General features: G+C 39.0%; 3 protein-coding genes across 3 annotated transcripts in view; 2 read left to right on the top strand and 1 right to left on the bottom strand.

The window, feature by feature from the left end:
- PCYT1B (phosphate cytidylyltransferase 1B, choline) overlaps positions 1-3,814 on the bottom strand; it is a 41,563-nt gene extending 37,749 nt beyond the window's left edge. The window contains exon 1 of the mRNA XM_063305196.1: positions 3,639-3,814. Within this exon, the coding sequence (XP_063161266.1) occupies positions 3,639-3,704 (66 nt within the window). The 5' untranslated portion in view covers positions 3,705-3,814. The remainder of the gene's footprint in view (positions 1-3,638) is intronic.
- PDK3 (pyruvate dehydrogenase kinase 3) overlaps positions 1-17,727 on the top strand; it is a 674,093-nt gene that overhangs the window by 97,051 nt on the left and 559,315 nt on the right. The window lies entirely within an intron of this gene.
- POLA1 (DNA polymerase alpha 1, catalytic subunit) overlaps positions 5,679-17,727 on the top strand; it is a 251,317-nt gene continuing 239,268 nt past the window's right edge. Inside the window, exons 1-8 of the mRNA XM_063304690.1 lie at positions 5,679-5,730; positions 8,266-8,493; positions 8,969-9,093; positions 9,751-9,847; positions 11,125-11,205; positions 16,607-16,722; positions 16,892-16,954; positions 17,413-17,508. Coding sequence (XP_063160760.1) covers positions 5,679-5,730; positions 8,266-8,493; positions 8,969-9,093; positions 9,751-9,847; positions 11,125-11,205; positions 16,607-16,722; positions 16,892-16,954; positions 17,413-17,508 — 858 coding nt within the window. The remainder of the gene's footprint in view (positions 5,731-8,265; positions 8,494-8,968; positions 9,094-9,750; positions 9,848-11,124; positions 11,206-16,606; positions 16,723-16,891; positions 16,955-17,412; positions 17,509-17,727) is intronic.

Here is a 17,727-nt window from a genome sequence, read left to right on the forward strand (position 1 = left end):
AGTCAGTGTTGATAGGGGAGAAGAGATTGGCCCCACAGCCCCTTCTTTGTGGGGTGCCACAGGGATCAGTACTCTCCCCTCTCCCTTTTAACATCTACATGAAACCGCTGGGTGAGATCATCCATCACCATGGGATGAGGTATCATCAGTATGCTGATGATACTCAGTTGTATATCTTCATCCCGAGTGAAGTAAGTGATGCTGTGACTACCCTCTCCGAGTGTCTGGGGGCTGTGGGGGCCTGGATGGGAACAACAGGCTTCAACCGAACCCTGGTAAGATCAAGTGGCTGTGGGTTAATGGTTCTTCTGTATGCGGGACATTAACATCTCTGGTTCTGGATGGGGTTGCATTGCCCAGACAGACCCGGTGTGTAACTTGGGGGTCCTCCTGGACTCACAGCTCCTGCTCAAAGAGCAGGTGGCAGCCATGGCCAGGAGAGCCTTTGTGCAGCTACGTGCTGTGCACTAGTTACTCCCCTTCCTGGATCGGGAGGCCCTTTGAACAGTCACTCATGCCCTTGTTATCTCTCATATAGACTATTGCAATGCACTCTACATGGGGCTACCCTTGAAAAGTATCCAGAAGCCTCAGCTGGTCCAGAATGCAGCCACACGAGCTGTTTTTGGTGCCCCCAGAAGGGCACATGAAACACCCCTGCTGCGCGAGCTGCATTGGGTACCAGTTTGCTTCCAGGTCAAATTCAAGGTGTTGGTTATTACCTTTAAAGCCCTACATGGCATGGGGCCAGGTTACCTGAGGGACAGCCTCTTCCCCATTACATCAACCTGTCCCACCCGATTGTGCAGAGAGGGCATGCTGCGGACCCCGTCTGTAAGAGAATTCCATCTGGCGGGGTCCAGGAAGCGGGCCTTCTCTGCAGTAGCTCCCGCCCTGTGGAACATGCTGCCCCCGGAGGTGAGCATGTTCCACAGGGCCCATCGCTCCTGGCCTTTCGGAAGAGTCTGAAGACCTGGTTCTGCCACCTCGCTTGGGGTGGAGAGGGGAATAGATCTACATGGGGATGGTTGCTATAGACCACTCCTCCTGCTCTTGGATTCTTTTAGATTCTTTCGCCACTTGGACTTTTTATCTTTACCTTTATTTATATTATTTATTATTGTATTTTTATACTGTGTATTTTATGGTGGTTGTTTTTAATCGATTGTTGTAAACCGCCCAGAGTCCCCCGATGGGAGGAGATGGGCGGGGACAAATGAGATAAATAAATAAATAAATTTATTTTCTATCGCACCCTTATTATTTTTATAAATAACTCAAGGCAGCAAACATACTTAATATTCCTTCCTCCTCCTATTTTCCCCACAACCACCACCCTGTGAGGTGAGTTGGGCTGAGAGACTGACTGGCCCAAGGTCACCCAGCCAGCTTTCATGTCTAAGGCAGAACTAGAACTCACAGACTCCTGGTTTCTAGCCCAGAACAGCACAGGTATAGCTCTCCAAACAAATTTAAGCGAGGTCTCTCACTCTAATACTTAACATATTCTTCCAGAAGGGTTCACTCCAGCCTATTTATCATCCATTACAATTCAGAAATTTTGTAAGGCCTTCACTTTAGCCAGGCTGAATGCATTACCCTCAGCAGTCCTTTTTGGATGTTTTAAGGGTACTCCTACGTGGTTATGTCCATGTGGTGATGGCTCAACAGAAACTCTAAGACATATGCTACTACACTGCTCCCTGTATAAGGATTCTAGACAGACCTTCATTTATCTGATCTTTCAGAAATTTCCAAGTAGGAAGTGTGATTTCTACGGAAAGTTACTTCTTTTGGACAAGGACTCAAAAATATCTTCACAAATTGCCCAGTTTTGTGCTACCATCTGTACAATACATCACACCATTAATTAAGTTTGGAACTTCTTATAATATTTTTATTCTGTTTTATTTTATTATATCTGTTCTTAATTGTTTTATAGATCTGATTGTACTTAATGTTTTTCTGTGTTATATATATAAGTATGTAACAGTTCTACTATTAGATATTTTATTGTATCTGGCCTTGGGGCTGTAATAAACTGATTTGATTTCATTTCATTTGGACACTTTATCTTAGTTGATGCTCAATGTTAAACCATATGCTGAGGATTCCATTTATTCTTATGTAAGCTCTTCTCCCACCATATACCGAACATTTAGCATATTCCATTCTACATTCAGCAAACAACCTTCAGCTCCATATTCACACAAAACGTATTCACTTTATCATACTCTTTATCGACATTAACAAACTTCAATTAATTTCTTATTTAACATTGATATATTTCAAGGACTTGCTAAAAAGCAAAAATCTCCATACTTCCCAGACAGCATAAAACCATAAAGCTTCCCAAAATTTTGCTCAGTTACCTCTTGCACCCTTTCAGTCAGAATTCAGCCACCACACCTTCACAGGCATGCTTAACAAATTAATCCCCTGTACTTCTTGCTTTCACTCTTATTTATTTGTCACATTTACATCCCACTGCAATCCAAGGACTCTCAGAAGTTTCCATGATAGAAAAAAACATTAATGCAGAACATTAAACATAAGAAATTAAATCTAAATCATTAAAACATAAACCAATAAATCATTTCAATAATAATCACAAAAATAAAGGCAAAAAATAAAAGAATCAAAGATGGCAGTCATGAACTCAACTGGAACACTCTCTATTTTTAGCATCTTATATTATGTTATGTTTATCACTGAGGGGCTAGTCTGATCTCCCTTGAGTGATTGTTCCAGAACACTGGCATTTCCATTGAAAAATTTTGCCTCTTGGCTTTGGCTCCCTTCACTTCCCAGAAGTGTGGAACTACAAGGAGCTTCTCCATAGACGAACTACTAAGTCAGACCAGTTCAGGCCGAAGCAGGCAGTCTTACAGGTACTCAAGTACTAGATCATAAAGGGCTTTGAACTGTAGTCAAAACAAGCATTTTAAATTGAACATAAACCAACGGCAACCAATGGAGGGCCTGCAATGTTGGTGTTGTATATTCCCACCATCAGCTTTAGTTGCAATTGGAGTACCAGTTGAAGTTGGACAAAGGCCATCTACCCAAGGCTCCCACTTCTGGATGTCCAGAAACATCCCCAGATCCTAAATCTGCTTCTTCAGAGGTATTGCAAACTCATCCAGAGATAATAATTCCATCTTGCTTCAGTTCAATTTCAGCCTGTTTTCTCCATGCAGAAGCCAGGATGAGCAGGAATCCAAGACAGGTGGCAGAGAACCATCTAGATATAACCCTCTGCACTTTGTGTACATAACCTATGCAATCTATTTCTATATATCTATATCAATAATATTAAGGGTAGATGTTTAATATTTATATTTAATTTATATTATTGCCTTACAACTTACTTATTTTGGTCCCTTGCAAGGTGCCATGCCTTCAAATACTCTTTAGAGGTTCTTTGCTGTATGAGGTATAGTAGAAACTTGCATTAAGGTAATTTCCATATATATCACACATACATACCACACAGTAAGACATTTTAGAGTGTTCAAGTATGTGTTATATAATAGCTTATAAATATGTAATAAATAAGCTTTAAGGATAATTATCTGATTCAATAAATTGGTATGATATAGTTGTATTTATTACTTAAAAATGAAGGAACCACTCACCTTTCGGTTACATAGGTAGGCATTTGATATAGGTTCTTCTATCTTGCGTTTCTGATGGCCTACCATTGCTGCTAATGTGCTTTAAGTCCCTTTGCATGCACACTTTTCATTTACAAACCGAACAAGTATAATTCTTCTGTTCTTTTTCCACTTCATAGAAGCGGACAAAGGTTTTGCCAAGTTGTACATTACAACTGTCCCCAAAAGGTTTAAAGGTCACATCAGCATAACGTGCTGGAGATAAAACTATTTACAATGGGATCACTGAAACTGCTGATTGGTTTTCTCTTTTTCAGGTCTTATATGCCTGCTAAGATATGAAAAAGAACCACTTAGATTCCACTGGAGCTGTGCATCAGAAAAACTAACATGTTTATTTGAAATTTCACTTAGGAAGTAATTAGATTTGCATATATTTAAGACCAGGCACTAGGATAAAAGACGTCTAATTTCCACTGAAGCAATGACAACAGAAAATGTTTGTGTAGCACAAAGCATTGTATTTCAATGTAGATGTGTTAAAATGTATTTGTTATTCAGTTTTGTTATAAAATCATCGTAGTGATTGAAAAAAAAAGTGATGTGATCATAATAGGATGTAAAGACTAATGCAGCAGTACATGCATACATATAAAGTTGAAGTCTTAAGCACACTTTTTGGGGATTAAGAAACCCAGTGAATTTGGTGAGGTGTTTTAATAAGCTCGATAAATCATGAGTAGGGCAAGCCCATCCATAGTGGAGTATAAAACAACACATTTCTGGTAATGAATATGCTGGTTCTGTTCTTAATACACGCGGAACCACAAAGCAGCCATCCACAATTCAGTCTAGAATGTTGTGCTAATCCAGCCAGCGTGGGTTGTTTATGACTTAATTTATTATGCAAAGAAAATTAAGTTAGTTGAGAAAACCATTGTGAAGCATGTCATGCCAACATATATGTTGACTTGGGCTGAGATGAGTTTGGAGTTCAACATTATTGGGTAAAACACATTTTCTTCACAAATTTAAGGACTGACTACAATGCCAGGATGGTTCAATAGATAAGAGTGTCAGTTTACGCTGTGAAATTAGACAGTGATCATGGCTTGTGCATGCCAACTCTTTGCCTTAATTTGTCCTTATACAAAGGAGGCTAATTCAGTAACCCACAATAGAAATGCTTAATAACACTATATGCAGTAACCATATATAACAGAGAGACTGATATAATAAACACTATGTGATTTATTTTATACATTTGTACTAAATTCTTTGGAACAGCTTATGATATTTTAAAAACATTGTAAGCCAAATACAAACCAATACAAAGGTCAAATTGACTCAAGTAAAAACAGAACGACAGAAGAGAAAAATTGCAAATTTAAGTTTCAGATGTGCATTTAAAAGGATTAAAAGGGTGACAGGCCAAAGACGTACAAGAATAGGCGATAATATATTTACAAATCTCGCACCTTCCTTTTAGCATTAAGAGATGTGGATTTAGCCCGCGAGTGGGTGGGGGGATAATTTAAAAGGGCAGACTGAGAGTGATAAGGATACAATTTTATCATTTGCAGTATTGCCTCTGCAATATATATTTAATTCAATGCCTATGTCTGACAATGAACAATGAGTACTTGTCAATTTCATTGCTCCTGCTCCTATCTAAATAAACTCTTCTTCTATTGGTTTATGGCAACTCAGGAGCTCTATTCCTTTATTCTTCCTCCTCAGCCGTCCGTGTCATTTCCGACATCTGGAATGTAGGAAACTATGTAGAAATGAACGACAAACAGTTTTCCGTAATACTCGCGCTCCCGCTTTTCCTTCTCCAGAAACAGCCTTGCTCACCCACACTTGCTCTTCCTCTTCCACCCTGAAGCGGAATAGGAAAGACGGATAACGTCACTCTGGCTTCTAATTGGCTGTTCATCCGGCCGGGGCACTTGGGTTTCTTTTCTCGCGCCACTTTCAGGCGCTTTGGCGCGAGAGCGTGAAGTTACGATCTGGTTTGGGAGGGAGCGGCGAGCCGCGCTTTTAATTCCCCCCTTCCCTATGGAGCTGAGCGAGCGCCTGCATAACAGGGTTGACGACGATTGCCATGGAGGTTAGCGTGGCTGAGGGATGTGGAATGGGTGGCTGGCTGGCTTTAGAAAAGGCTCAAATTGGGTGGCTGCTAGCAAAGGACAGAGAGATGGTTGGTAGAAGAGAATGGAGGATCAAGGCGGGGTTGGGGTGGGGGGTGGAGAGACACGCTGAATCCCGAAAGGAAGAGAGCAGCGGAATAGCAGCAGCAGCTGTGACTGGGGAAAAAATCTTTTGAATCTGGATTCAGGATAAATAAGGGAGGTGGCTGCGGCGCAAACCTCATTGCTGATACCTCTCTATTGAAAAGATCAACAGTCTGTTTTAGTATCTCAATTGTAATTACATGCAATGCTATTGAGAAATGATTTCCTAGGGGTTTGCTTCTTGGAAGGAGGGTGTAATATTGAACTCTTTAAAAAAATGCAGTTAGGAATTTCTGTGTCATAAGCCGGATTTCTAAAATTTCTCAAACCTTTTCTGTCTGATGCTCCATGAGTAGTGCAGCTCCATGAATGCTTATGTGGGCCTACTGTAACTCTTACTGACATCTGTGATGCTTACTCAAGGTAAAGCCTCTGAGATCTCAACCTTTGGGAATTACATAACATGTCTGTGAGGTTTTCTTGGCAATAATAAGGAAGGAGTCATCCTTTACTTTTTTCTGACATGTTTTTTCAACTTCCCAGTCTAGCCTATTTTCTTGGATTTCTTTGTCTTCCATCCAAGTATTAACCAGGTCTGACTCTGCTCTGCTTTGCAAGCCAAAATTGGCTAGATGCTGTCATGAAGGTAGACACATACTGTCAAGTGATTGTGCAAAGATGTGCAGTCTTTAATTCTGCTTTTCTTCTCATGACTCCTTTGCTAATTTTCTCACTGAAGGCTCAGATTACAAGTTTGTCATCTTCATTTGAATGATAGTTTCTTAAGAAGTTCAAGATGCATTCGAAATTATATTGCTGAAGTTGCAGTATATGGAGGAAAATGATGTAAATGTTCTCAAGACATAATCTTTTGAGATGAAGCTAGGTATTGTTAAGGTAGTAGGTGAATTTACAGGTAGACAAGGACTACTGTTATAGCTGGATCGGTCATCCTCATAGGCATGTTGTGAAGGAAGCATGATATAAGAAAATGTTGCAGCTAGTTTCTCCTAATTTTCAAGTCCACAGAATTTCTCCCTTCTTCAGTTAAAGAAAGTGTTTGGATTGAAAGCATTTTAATTTAGAGAGAAGGAGAAGTGGGCAGTAACTGGGTGAGATTTTTATGAATCTGAGGAACTACTATGGCAAAGAATGAGATGACATTATTCCTAGAATCATAGAGCAGAAATGGACTTGAGGATAATCTAATCTAATTCCTGTTTGATGTAAGGTGCTTTACAGCATGCTTGACAGATAGATGTCCTGCCTCTGCTTACATACCTCCAATGAAAGACAGACCATCATCTCTTTAAGCTTTCTACTCCACTGCTAAACAGCTCTCACTGTTCATGCCCTCCTGTTTAGCTGAAATTTTGTTCCTTACACTTCATATTCATTGATTTTAGTTCTGCCTTCTAGAGCAACAGAGAACAACTCTATGTTTTAAAGGCAGTCTTCCTGATATTTGAATGTTGTTACCATTCTTCTAAATTCAGTACGTCCAGCTTTTTCACTGTTATTCAGAGGACTTGGTATCAGCCTATGCATTGTCCTTACTGTTCTTCACTAGATGTGCTTTAGTTTAACAATGATAAACTATGTGTAGAACTAGTTGTTGTACTCCAAGTGTGACCTGAGCAGGACATAGTTGACATAGTACTTGTGCTAAGAAATTGCAAGATTGCATAAATAGCTGTAGAGCATTGCAGTGCCATATTCAATTTATAATTAATTTAGAAACCTTGATTTTTTTCACATGTACTGCTTCCACACCAGATGTCCCCATTTTATATTATTTTCTTTTGTACTTAAATGCAAAATGGTTTTGTCTCATTAACAGATTTTATAAGCATCCTATCTATACCTTACCTGTATCACTGATAAACTGTTGAACAGCCCAGGGCAGAGTTCCGTAGCATTCCACCTGACTTCTCTTTCGACATAAAAGCTGACAATAACAGCCAAACGCCAAGCCTATACTATAGGTGTCTGCAGCTAACCACAAGGATGAAAACATAATGTTATGCACACTGTTATCACAATGCAAACCTTGACATTATAACAGACATTCATCACTTGCCCACCTGTGGACCCCTATGGCCTATCTCATTCTGCAAACGCCCTCTAGCTATTGTCAAGGAACTGCTTTAAAATGGCTAGAGCGTCTTGAAAAAGCTCTGTGGTGGGTGAAGACCCATGCACTGGGGATTAAAGGCACTCATACGCACAACTATTGAGCTATCTTATACCATCCATATTAGTAGACTGTAATATATCCCAAGCTTTGCATTTAAAATCCACTGGGGTTTTTTTGTCCAAATAATTTGGACTGACTTGCTCTTAATCTTCCTCTCTCATTAACTGCTTTCTCTCATGTAGAGTACATTTATTTTTTAATTCTTATCACATAGTGTCCTGTCTCAAATGCTGTTTGATTTTGTCAAAATCACCATTGTCTGCAATTCTGGGATATTTTATTTGTGGGTTCCACGCACAAAGCTATCACTTGATATTTGCTCCAAGTGTTCTCCGTGCTGCTACCCTGAAAGGAAAGCTAAATGAAGAAACTAGCATTGTGGCAGTGTCCATATGGAAGCATAAACCAATATATCTTATTTTAGAACTTGAATTTTTTGCAGGTTTGTACAAAAAAATTCTGAAAAAGTACAAAAAGTATTACGTTAATATGTTTAACTGCAAAATATTTATTTAATAACAGTTGACACCAAAAATTTATTAATACTTTGAAACACTGAAATACTTCCTTTTACAGGGCATTCTCCTTTTTTAAATTTAAGATTTGGTATTATTTGGTTCTGTTGTATATAGAAGCAGTCTTCCTGATACATATTTTTTGTTTATTTTTCTATCAGATAAGAAGCATGCTATATAATTAAAACAAAGTTACACATGTTAATGCACAGAATTTTGTTTATACTTCCTTTGCAATTTCAATGGATGGAATTTTAATGGAGAGATCTTTATCTTTCATTGACATTGGCATTTGTTTACTGATTATCATCAAGGAGTTTACTCCTTGTGTGTGTGTCTGTTAGGCAGTTATACTCCCATATTCTGTTTTTAATATTTGTTATCAATTATTGTGTTTTTCAGAAACAACAAATTCTGCAAATGTTGCATCTTCACGTTTGCGTCGTGAGAAAAAATCTAAAAAAGGAAGGCAGGAAGCTCTGGAACGTTTGAAGAAAGCAAAGGCTGGTGAGAAAATAAAATATGAGGTAACTAAAAAGTTGTTCTAATTCCAGTTTTCATTTTTTTTACCAGTATAGGGAATTAATTTCCATGTTGTTCCATGAGTGAGTTTGTTTGCATGTGCGCACACATATTTGTGTATGAGAATTTATCTACATTTATTTATTTATTAACTCAGTTTTATGAATTGGTACTCTTCAAGATGGATCACAGTGCCCATCCCTTCAACCACTTTAGTCTATGAACGTGCTGCCTTGAATGGTGGGACTCATAGTCCAATATACGTGAAGAATGCTATGTAGGAGAAGGTAGTACTAAGCATAGTTATCCTCTTGTTTATATGTATATATTTAAATATATAAAAACATAAAGATGCCCTGTAAGCATCAACTTGACTCCTGGTGATTGCATCCACACAGTTTTCTTGGTGGTGTTATTTAAGCAGTTCGCTGATGCCTCCTTCTTGGCTATTTTTTCAATTTATCAGTTTGGACAATAAACCTGGTATTCCAAGATGATCCCATATCAAAATACTGACTATGTTGGCTCTACTTAGCTGCAACCTGATTAGGCATATCTATTTAAATAAATATCCCAATAATGCTAGAGTATCATAATCTTATTTTCTATTTCTTGTTGTTTTTTTTTAAACCTCTAGAGTGATAATTATTTTCTTGTTGTAGGTTGAGGAATTTACAGCTGTTTATGATGAAATTGATGAAGAACAATATTCTAAGATTGTTAGAGAACGCCAGGATGATGACTGGATAGTGGATGATGGTTTGTAAAATTGATTTCTTATCTTTGGACTGATACTAAAACTGTGCTTTTCTATTGATTTTCTGGTGATGTGCTTTAAACAAACTTTGTTATTTTTAAAAATAATCATAAGTTTTATAAAATTTGCCGGACTATTTTGTATGCATCTAAATCAAAACTAATAAATATCAACCAGTAGCATTAACTGAATTGTTGTTCTGGCAATGAATTGAACTTGATTTGTATAATAACACTGCATGATTCTGTGATTCTGGATACTGTTCAGATAATTTGGCTGTAATATTAGGGACAGAAGTAGAATTTTCTCAAAACAGGTGTAGTAAGAATGCAATTGGAATAGCTCCCTGTCATCAGAAACTGGTTTTTTTGTAGAAGTCTAGAATAAGTGAATATTTCTTAAAATAAAACATCTAGTGTAGAGGAAAAAAATGTAACTATGTAAAACAGATTTCAGTAAAGAAAATGCTTTGACATGGATGTTAAATTGGCAGGAGTAAGATATCCAGCTTTTCCTGACCGTGTGGCTTGATTTTTGAAGCTGGTTGTGCTGCTGTAGGGTTTATATGATTGGTTTGTTAGGTTCTCATCTACCAAGTCCTTTGTGAAGATATGTCTACATTTTAAGATGGTTAATGGAAAGGAAACCCTTTTTTTTTTACTATTACTTACTAGTAAAATGTCAAGAACATGAGAAATGCCAAGAATTAGAAACTACAAGTTGGTTTGTATTTGTGACAGTGAGCCAATAGATTATAAACATGTACTACAAAAACCAGTTATATTTAATTTATATCAACAACCAAGTTAAAGAAAATATAGTTTATTTTGATAGTGAAAAACATGTAACCTGACAGCTTTTTCATTTATTTTGGTTGCTGCTGCATTTATATTTTATGTTTTCTGTAGGAGTTTAGCATCTTATAATAGAAAGTAGTATTTCCTTTTTAATTTACCTTTAGAACTAGCCTGTGAGATAGGCTGGGGATAGTGATTAGTCCAAGGTTACCTAAGGAATTGGAACATGGATCTCTGTAGAATTGTTCCAACTGTCCAACCACTATCCCAGCCCGTCTGCCCAGTGGTTATGGAAGATAGCAATTGTAGTTCAGCAGCATTTGGAAAGCTACAGTCTTGTTATTCCTGATTTAAATATCCATGTTACAAAATGATGGAAAAATCAAGTGAACCCGGATTAATTTTCTTGCCTAAGTACAATTTTTAATGCAAAATATAAATATGGCAACTTGGTTGTAAAGGGTGACATTTTTTTTCTGTAGATGGGGTTGGTTATGTAGAAGATGGCAGGGAGATTTTTGATGAAGACTTAGAAGATGATGCTCTTAATTCTGACAAGAAACGTGAGTACATTTTTTTCAGCAACTTTCTCCAATATATCTTGAAAGGAATATATAACATATGCCTAATGCTAGTATTTGTTTAAAAAGCATGAAGTGATTTTTTTTTCTGCTGTTGGTCATGACAGCAGTGGCTCCCCTTGTATGCCTGGAAATATATTGTCCTAGTTTTGATAAATAGAATGGTTGAGCTTTTCCAGTTTAGTAACATTCAAGACAATTTATTTGACATTGACCTGGTTCAGACTCATATCCTTCTGTTATGGTGCAGCTATGACAATGTATCTAAAACTTTTTTTTTTTGCCAATTAAACCTGGACAAACTGCTAATTGTCAACTATAGATTTTTAAAATAATCCAACTTAAAATATACAGGTGGTCCTTGTTAATGACCACACATTCAGCAACCATTTGAACTTATGATGGCACTGAATGAGTGGTAGTTATGACTGGTCCTCGTACTTATGTCCAGTGCAGCATCCCATGGTCGCACAATTGCGATTTGCAACCTTCCTTGTTGGCTTCATACAAGCAGAGTCAGTGGGGGAGCTGGCAGAAAGTCACAAGTCATGGGCACGTAAGGCTCTCACTGAAACTGCCATTGTTAAGTGGCATGGTCACATGGTTTTTTGACTTACTACTGTGTTGCTTAACAACTGAGTTTCTGGTCCCAGTATCAGTAAGCAAGGACTACCTGTAGCCCTTGAAGGAAACCAGTTTTCTAGGCCTGTTTCTGTTTGGGTTCAGAAGTGCTTTGGTAACACATTGGCCTAGGGTGCCCTGAAGAGGAATTATGTATTTCTGTATTCTTGCTTGTTTTCTCTGTACTTTTTGATTTCTGACTGATTGCACCTCTAAGCTGGAACTGGAGGGCATTGTTTTAATCCTACCTGCAAGATTGATTGCAACAGGAAGCACTGAATGTCTATTTTTTATTTCCCTGGAAAGATTAGCTGGTCATTATGAAGTATTGTTTTATCTTCAACACTATTATCTACACAAAATTGCTGAGATAAGTAAGTTGAAATGTGATGGATGGTGTCATTGTTAATCTAATTCTTTTCACCTTCATATCACTATTACATCTGAATTGGGAGAGGTTGTGCATCTTCTAGGCCTAAGTGGTGGGCTTGACAGAGGGCAGAAGAGTGCAACTTTCCCTGCCCTGAGAGACCCTGAACTATTAGAGTGGCCCTGAACTATGGCAAGATGGAGCCCTGTCAGTGAGTAGTGCCCATGCTTAGGAAACAGACTCCTTGCGTGTTTAGGATGTGATTATATTGCTTGTAAATAAACAGGTGAGAGCCAGGTTGGTGTAGCAGTTAAGGCATCAGGCTAGAAGCTAGGAGACCACGAGTTCTAGTCCTGCCTTAGGCATGAATCCAGCTGGGTGACCTTGGGCCAGTCACGCTTTCTCAGCCCTGGGAAGCAGGCAATGGCAAACCACTTCGGAAAAACTGTACCAAGAAAACTGCAGGGACTTGTCCAGGCAGTCGCCAGGAGTCAAAAAGTGAGTCAAAGTCAACAAACAAACCACTAAAAACCCTAAACTCAAGTAAATCCTTTAAGGTACTGATAAAACCATCTTGTTACCAGGTACCTAGATGATTGGTGATAACAAATGCCATTTACCATCTATGATTGTATCTGTTCCTAGGCAGTATGTATGTATGTATGTATGTATGTATGTATGTATTTATTTATTTGTCTTATTGTCTCATCATAGGCCTGTGGGCGGTTTACAACAATCGATTAAAAACAACAACCATAAAATACACAGTGTAAAAATACAATAATAAATAATATAAATAAAGGTAAAGATAAAAAGTCCAAGTGGCGAAAGAATCTAAAAGAGTCCAAGTGCGGGAGGAGTGGTCTATAGCAACCATCCCCACGTAGATCTATTCCCCTTTCCACCCCAAGCGAGGCGGCAGAACCAGGTCTTCAGACTCTTCCGAAAGGCCAGGAGCGATGGGGCCAATCTCACCTCCGGGGGCAGCATGTTCCACAGGGCGGTAGCTACTGCAGAGAAGGCCCGCTTCCTGGACCCCACCAGATGGAATTCTCTTACAGACGGGGTCCGCAGCATGCCCTCTGCACAATCGGGTGGGACAGTTGATGTACTGGGGAAGAGGCCGTCCCTCAGGTAACCTGGCCCCATGCCATGTAGGGCTTTAAAGGTAATAACCAACACCTTGAATTTTACCTGGAAGCAAACTGGTACCCAATGCAGCTCGCACAGCAGGGGTGCTACATGTGCCCTTCTGGGGGCACCAAAAACAGCTCACGCAGCTGCATTCTGGACCAGCTGAGGCTTCCGGATACTTTTCAAGGGTAGCCCCATGTAGAGCGCATTGCATAACAAGGGCACGAGTGACTGTTTGAAGGGCCTCCCGGTCCAGGAAGGGGCGTAATTGGTGCACAGCACGTAGCTGCACAAAGGCTCTCCTGGCCACGGCTGCCACCCGCTCTTTGAGCAGGAGCCGTGAGTCCAGGAGGACCCCCAAATTATGCACCAGGTCTGTCTGAGGCAGTGCAACCCCATCCAGAACCAGAGATGTTAATGTCCCGGATACAGAAGAACCATTAACCCACAGCCACTCGGTCTTATCAGGGTTCAGTTGAAGCCTGTTGCTCCCCATCCAGGCCCCCACAGCCCCCAGACACTCGGAGAGGGTGGTCACGGCATCACTTACTTCACCCGGGATGGAGATATACAACTGAGTATCATCAGCATACTGATGATACCTCATCCCATGGTGACGAATGATCTCACCCAGCGGTTTCATGTAGATGTTAAAAGGGAGAGGGGAGAGTACTGATCCCTGTGGCACCCCACAAAGAAGGGGCCGCGGGGCCGATCTCTTCTCCCCTATCAACACCGACTGGGATTGGCCCTGGAGAAAGGAGATGAACCAGCGTAAGACTACACTGCCCACCCACAACTCCCAGAGCCGCCCCAAAAGGATACCATGGTCGATGGTATCGAAAGCCACTGAGAGATCAAGGAGAGCGAGGATAATATGATAATAATCATAAAATATGCATTTGGTAATCTCAATTACAGCAATAAGTGTTCTGTAGGACTGGTCTTATGCATCATTGGAAATCTGTGGTTAGTGCAAAACTGAAGTTGCAAGGCTGTTGCTCATTTTGCTGGTGAGAGAACTGCACTGGTTGGTGATTTAGTACATACAGGTAGTCCTCGCTTAAAGACTGCAATTGTGACCAGAATTCCACTCGCTAAGCAGTGCAGTCGTTAAATGAGGCATCACGTGACAGGATTTTATGACCATTTTTACCACGGTCATTAAGCAAATCACATGGCCACTAAGCGAATCACGTGGTTGTTAAGCGAATCAATGGTTTCCTATTGATTTGGCTTGTCGGAAGCCAGCTAGAAAGGTTACAAATTGTGATCGTGTGACTGCAGGACACTGCATCCGGTCATAAATGTGAGCCAGTTGCCAAGTGCCCAAATCGCAATCACGTGACTGTGGGGGTGGTGCGATGGTCGTAACGTTGAGGATGGGTGGTAAGTAAGTTTTTTTAGCCCTGTCAAAGCTCTGAACCATCATTAAATGAATGGTCATTAAGCAAGGACCACCTGTACATATATACATTGTGTTGTTCCCTTTTGAGGTGCAGAAAGAGTAAGAAATAGAAAGCCAAATTAAAGCACAAGTTAATCTCTTCTTTTTTTTTTTTTTACCATACACATTTCTTATGTACCCCATTTCCACTGCATTCAGTTTGCTTTTACATTTCTGCTGATATACTCAGGCCTCATTTCCATATAATTTATCCACTTATATAAGTTTTTTATATATAACTTGCAATTCTTCAGTCCATTTTCCCTGTGAAAAACATCTGCCTTGATTTTTGCTATTGATCACTGTGATTGATCAAGACCAAGGCAATAGAACAGTCTCATAAATAATTCTTCAGATCCATATTCTTTTTTTGCATCATATAATCTAGTATTTCTGAAAATTATTTGCATATTCAGCAAAGAACTATGGTGGATTTCAGTAATGCTGCTGGTTCTCAGGAAGGAGGGAGCATATTCCAAGGAGGAGGACAAGATAAGAGAAAACACAGTCCAGGGATGGGACGTGGGACTAAGAGATTCAGGCTAGCCCCGCTCTAGAGCCTTCCCAGGTTATTTCCCCTTAGGTTAGGTAGAGTAGCTTTAGTCTGGCAAGATTCTGCCTATACAGTGTGAGCAAATAAAGAACTGAAGTTTGGCTAGATTGATTCTCTGAAGTTCTTGGGCTGGGCCTGACAACATAGTTTTATCTTCTACAAAAGGTACATTTATGTCCCTAACGAACATTCTTCTAATGTTACCACAAGTGCTCCTTACACGTTTGTCCATGAATATATTAAACAAGAGACATTACATATCCTTGTCTTACTCCATACTCAGTGTTGAACCATACACTAAGCATTTAACTTATTTTCACTCATTCTTTAGTTCCATCATATAGTGGTCTCACTGTATGCAGCACCCAGATTTATGACATGCAGCCACTCCACAAGCAAATGACATCCATATTTTAATATTTCTCTAACTTCATCTAGATATGCAGCCATACTATTCTGCAGCATTCTCAAAGCTTTCATGACTTCTTTTACATCAATGTTTTCTTGCACAATAATGTAATACCTGTTTCAATCCTGTTCTCAACATAATGCTGTCATTCCCGTAAAAATGTCTAGAACACTCTTTCCAACATTCCTGTCTTTTGGTTTCATCCCATATAATTTCATTACTTTTTATTTCTATTCACTCTGGCAGCATAAATTGTTTAGCTTTCTTCACCTCCTTCCAAAACAATCTTGTTTATTTCCTTCAAAATTGCTTTGAATTGATTACATACTTTGCAACTCCTTTTCCTCTTTGTGCCCATCAATACAGTATTGTTCTCTGATTATTTTTTTGTAGCAGTTATTCTCTTGTATGCATTTTTGGCCTCATCCACAGTCTCTTTCACATCATCTACCAAGCTTTTTTTTGGGGGGGGGGAGTAATTTGTGAGGTGTTGGACTTCCTTTCTCATGATTTGGCCTGGGAACAATGAATCCTTAGAAGAGCACTTTGCTGCTCTGCCGGTCAGGAAGAATATAATGGCAGATCTTTCCTCTTCCATTCCCATTCCCTTTACCTTTTGTTCACTGTTAATTAGAGGGCACAGATTTTGTTGTTGTTCAGTGTTTGTACAGTGGTGTGCTGTATAAGTGCTTAATAATAACCAACTGAGTATAAGGCAGTAGGATCCTCAGTCCTTATTTGCAACACTACACTATGGTTTAATTGCACTCAAGCTTCGCTTTAGATCTTTGTTTAATTATTGGTGCCTGATGAATAGATTTTGATGTTTTTAATTGTTATTATTATCAGGAAGAAAAGCTACAGCTTCTACAAATGATAAAAAAACCATGAAGAAGACTCTGGTATCAAAACCAAACACTATTAAGTCTATGTTCATGTCTAATACAGGCAAGAAAAATGTTGATGTAAGTTTCAATTTGCCTAAAAATATATTTTTAAATTGTATATTGTGCTTTCACGTTTCTGCTGTTTATTTTGGTTTTCTGAAGTTAAAGTCAAGTATATCATTGCTTAACTTGAACTGGTTTGGAAAAGCTTCTAAAGTTTATGGAAAACAGATATTTTCTTTTACAGAAAGCCATTGATCTATCTAAAGATGATTTGCTAGGAGACATTTTGCAAGATCTGAATGCTGAGGTAGGAAACTATGTTGTGTGTATTTGTAGGGTAGAGGTTATAAAGAGAGAAGTCATATTGTTTTGCAACTGCACTTGTTTTTCTTCAGATCCTTTGAAATATAAATATATAAATCTGATAAATGAGTTGCTAAAATCCTAATTTAATTGTAAGTCAAATATCTTCATATATGGTTTATATTTATCCAAATGTAGGAAAACGCCTAGTAGAAACTGAATTTGCCTGCTGCAAACTGTAAAAGGGGAGTTTAAGTTCATAAAAGGGTGGTTCTAGCAGAAGATTGCACTTATTTATTACTTTGCATCCAGTTCTGTCTCTGGATGCTTTGTGCACAGGCAGGGGGTGGGGGGAAGGAGAGAAGGTGACATTTCTGAGAGTACTGTCAGTGTAGGAGAGCTGGGAATTTCTGTAGTTTAGAAGCTGTGTTAAAGTGGTGTCAACATCTGTGTCCTCTGTAGCCTGTTCGTATAGTACCACCAGTTCCAGTGCTTAAAAAAAGGAGAATTCTTGGAACATCATTAAATCCTTTTTCTGTGCAGTCTGAAGATTCCAAGGTAATGCTCTTAAATGGGAAATGTTGCTTTTTAGCTTCCTAGATTTTGAAGTGTCTTTATGTTGTTGATGTTTTAATTTTGTTTGCTGTTCTAACAAGTGAAAAATAACGTTAGCGTAGTTTATATAGTCATCAGATAGGAAAAATTGTGTCTCTGTGTGCCAATACTATTTTATTTTGTCCTCTGAATCAGCTTAAATAGGCTTGCTATTGTAGGAGA

The sequence above is a fragment of the Candoia aspera genome, chromosome 5 (assembly GCF_035149785.1).
Source record: "Candoia aspera isolate rCanAsp1 chromosome 5, rCanAsp1.hap2, whole genome shotgun sequence".
In the NCBI taxonomy this organism is placed as follows: domain Eukaryota; kingdom Metazoa; phylum Chordata; class Lepidosauria; order Squamata; family Boidae; genus Candoia; species Candoia aspera.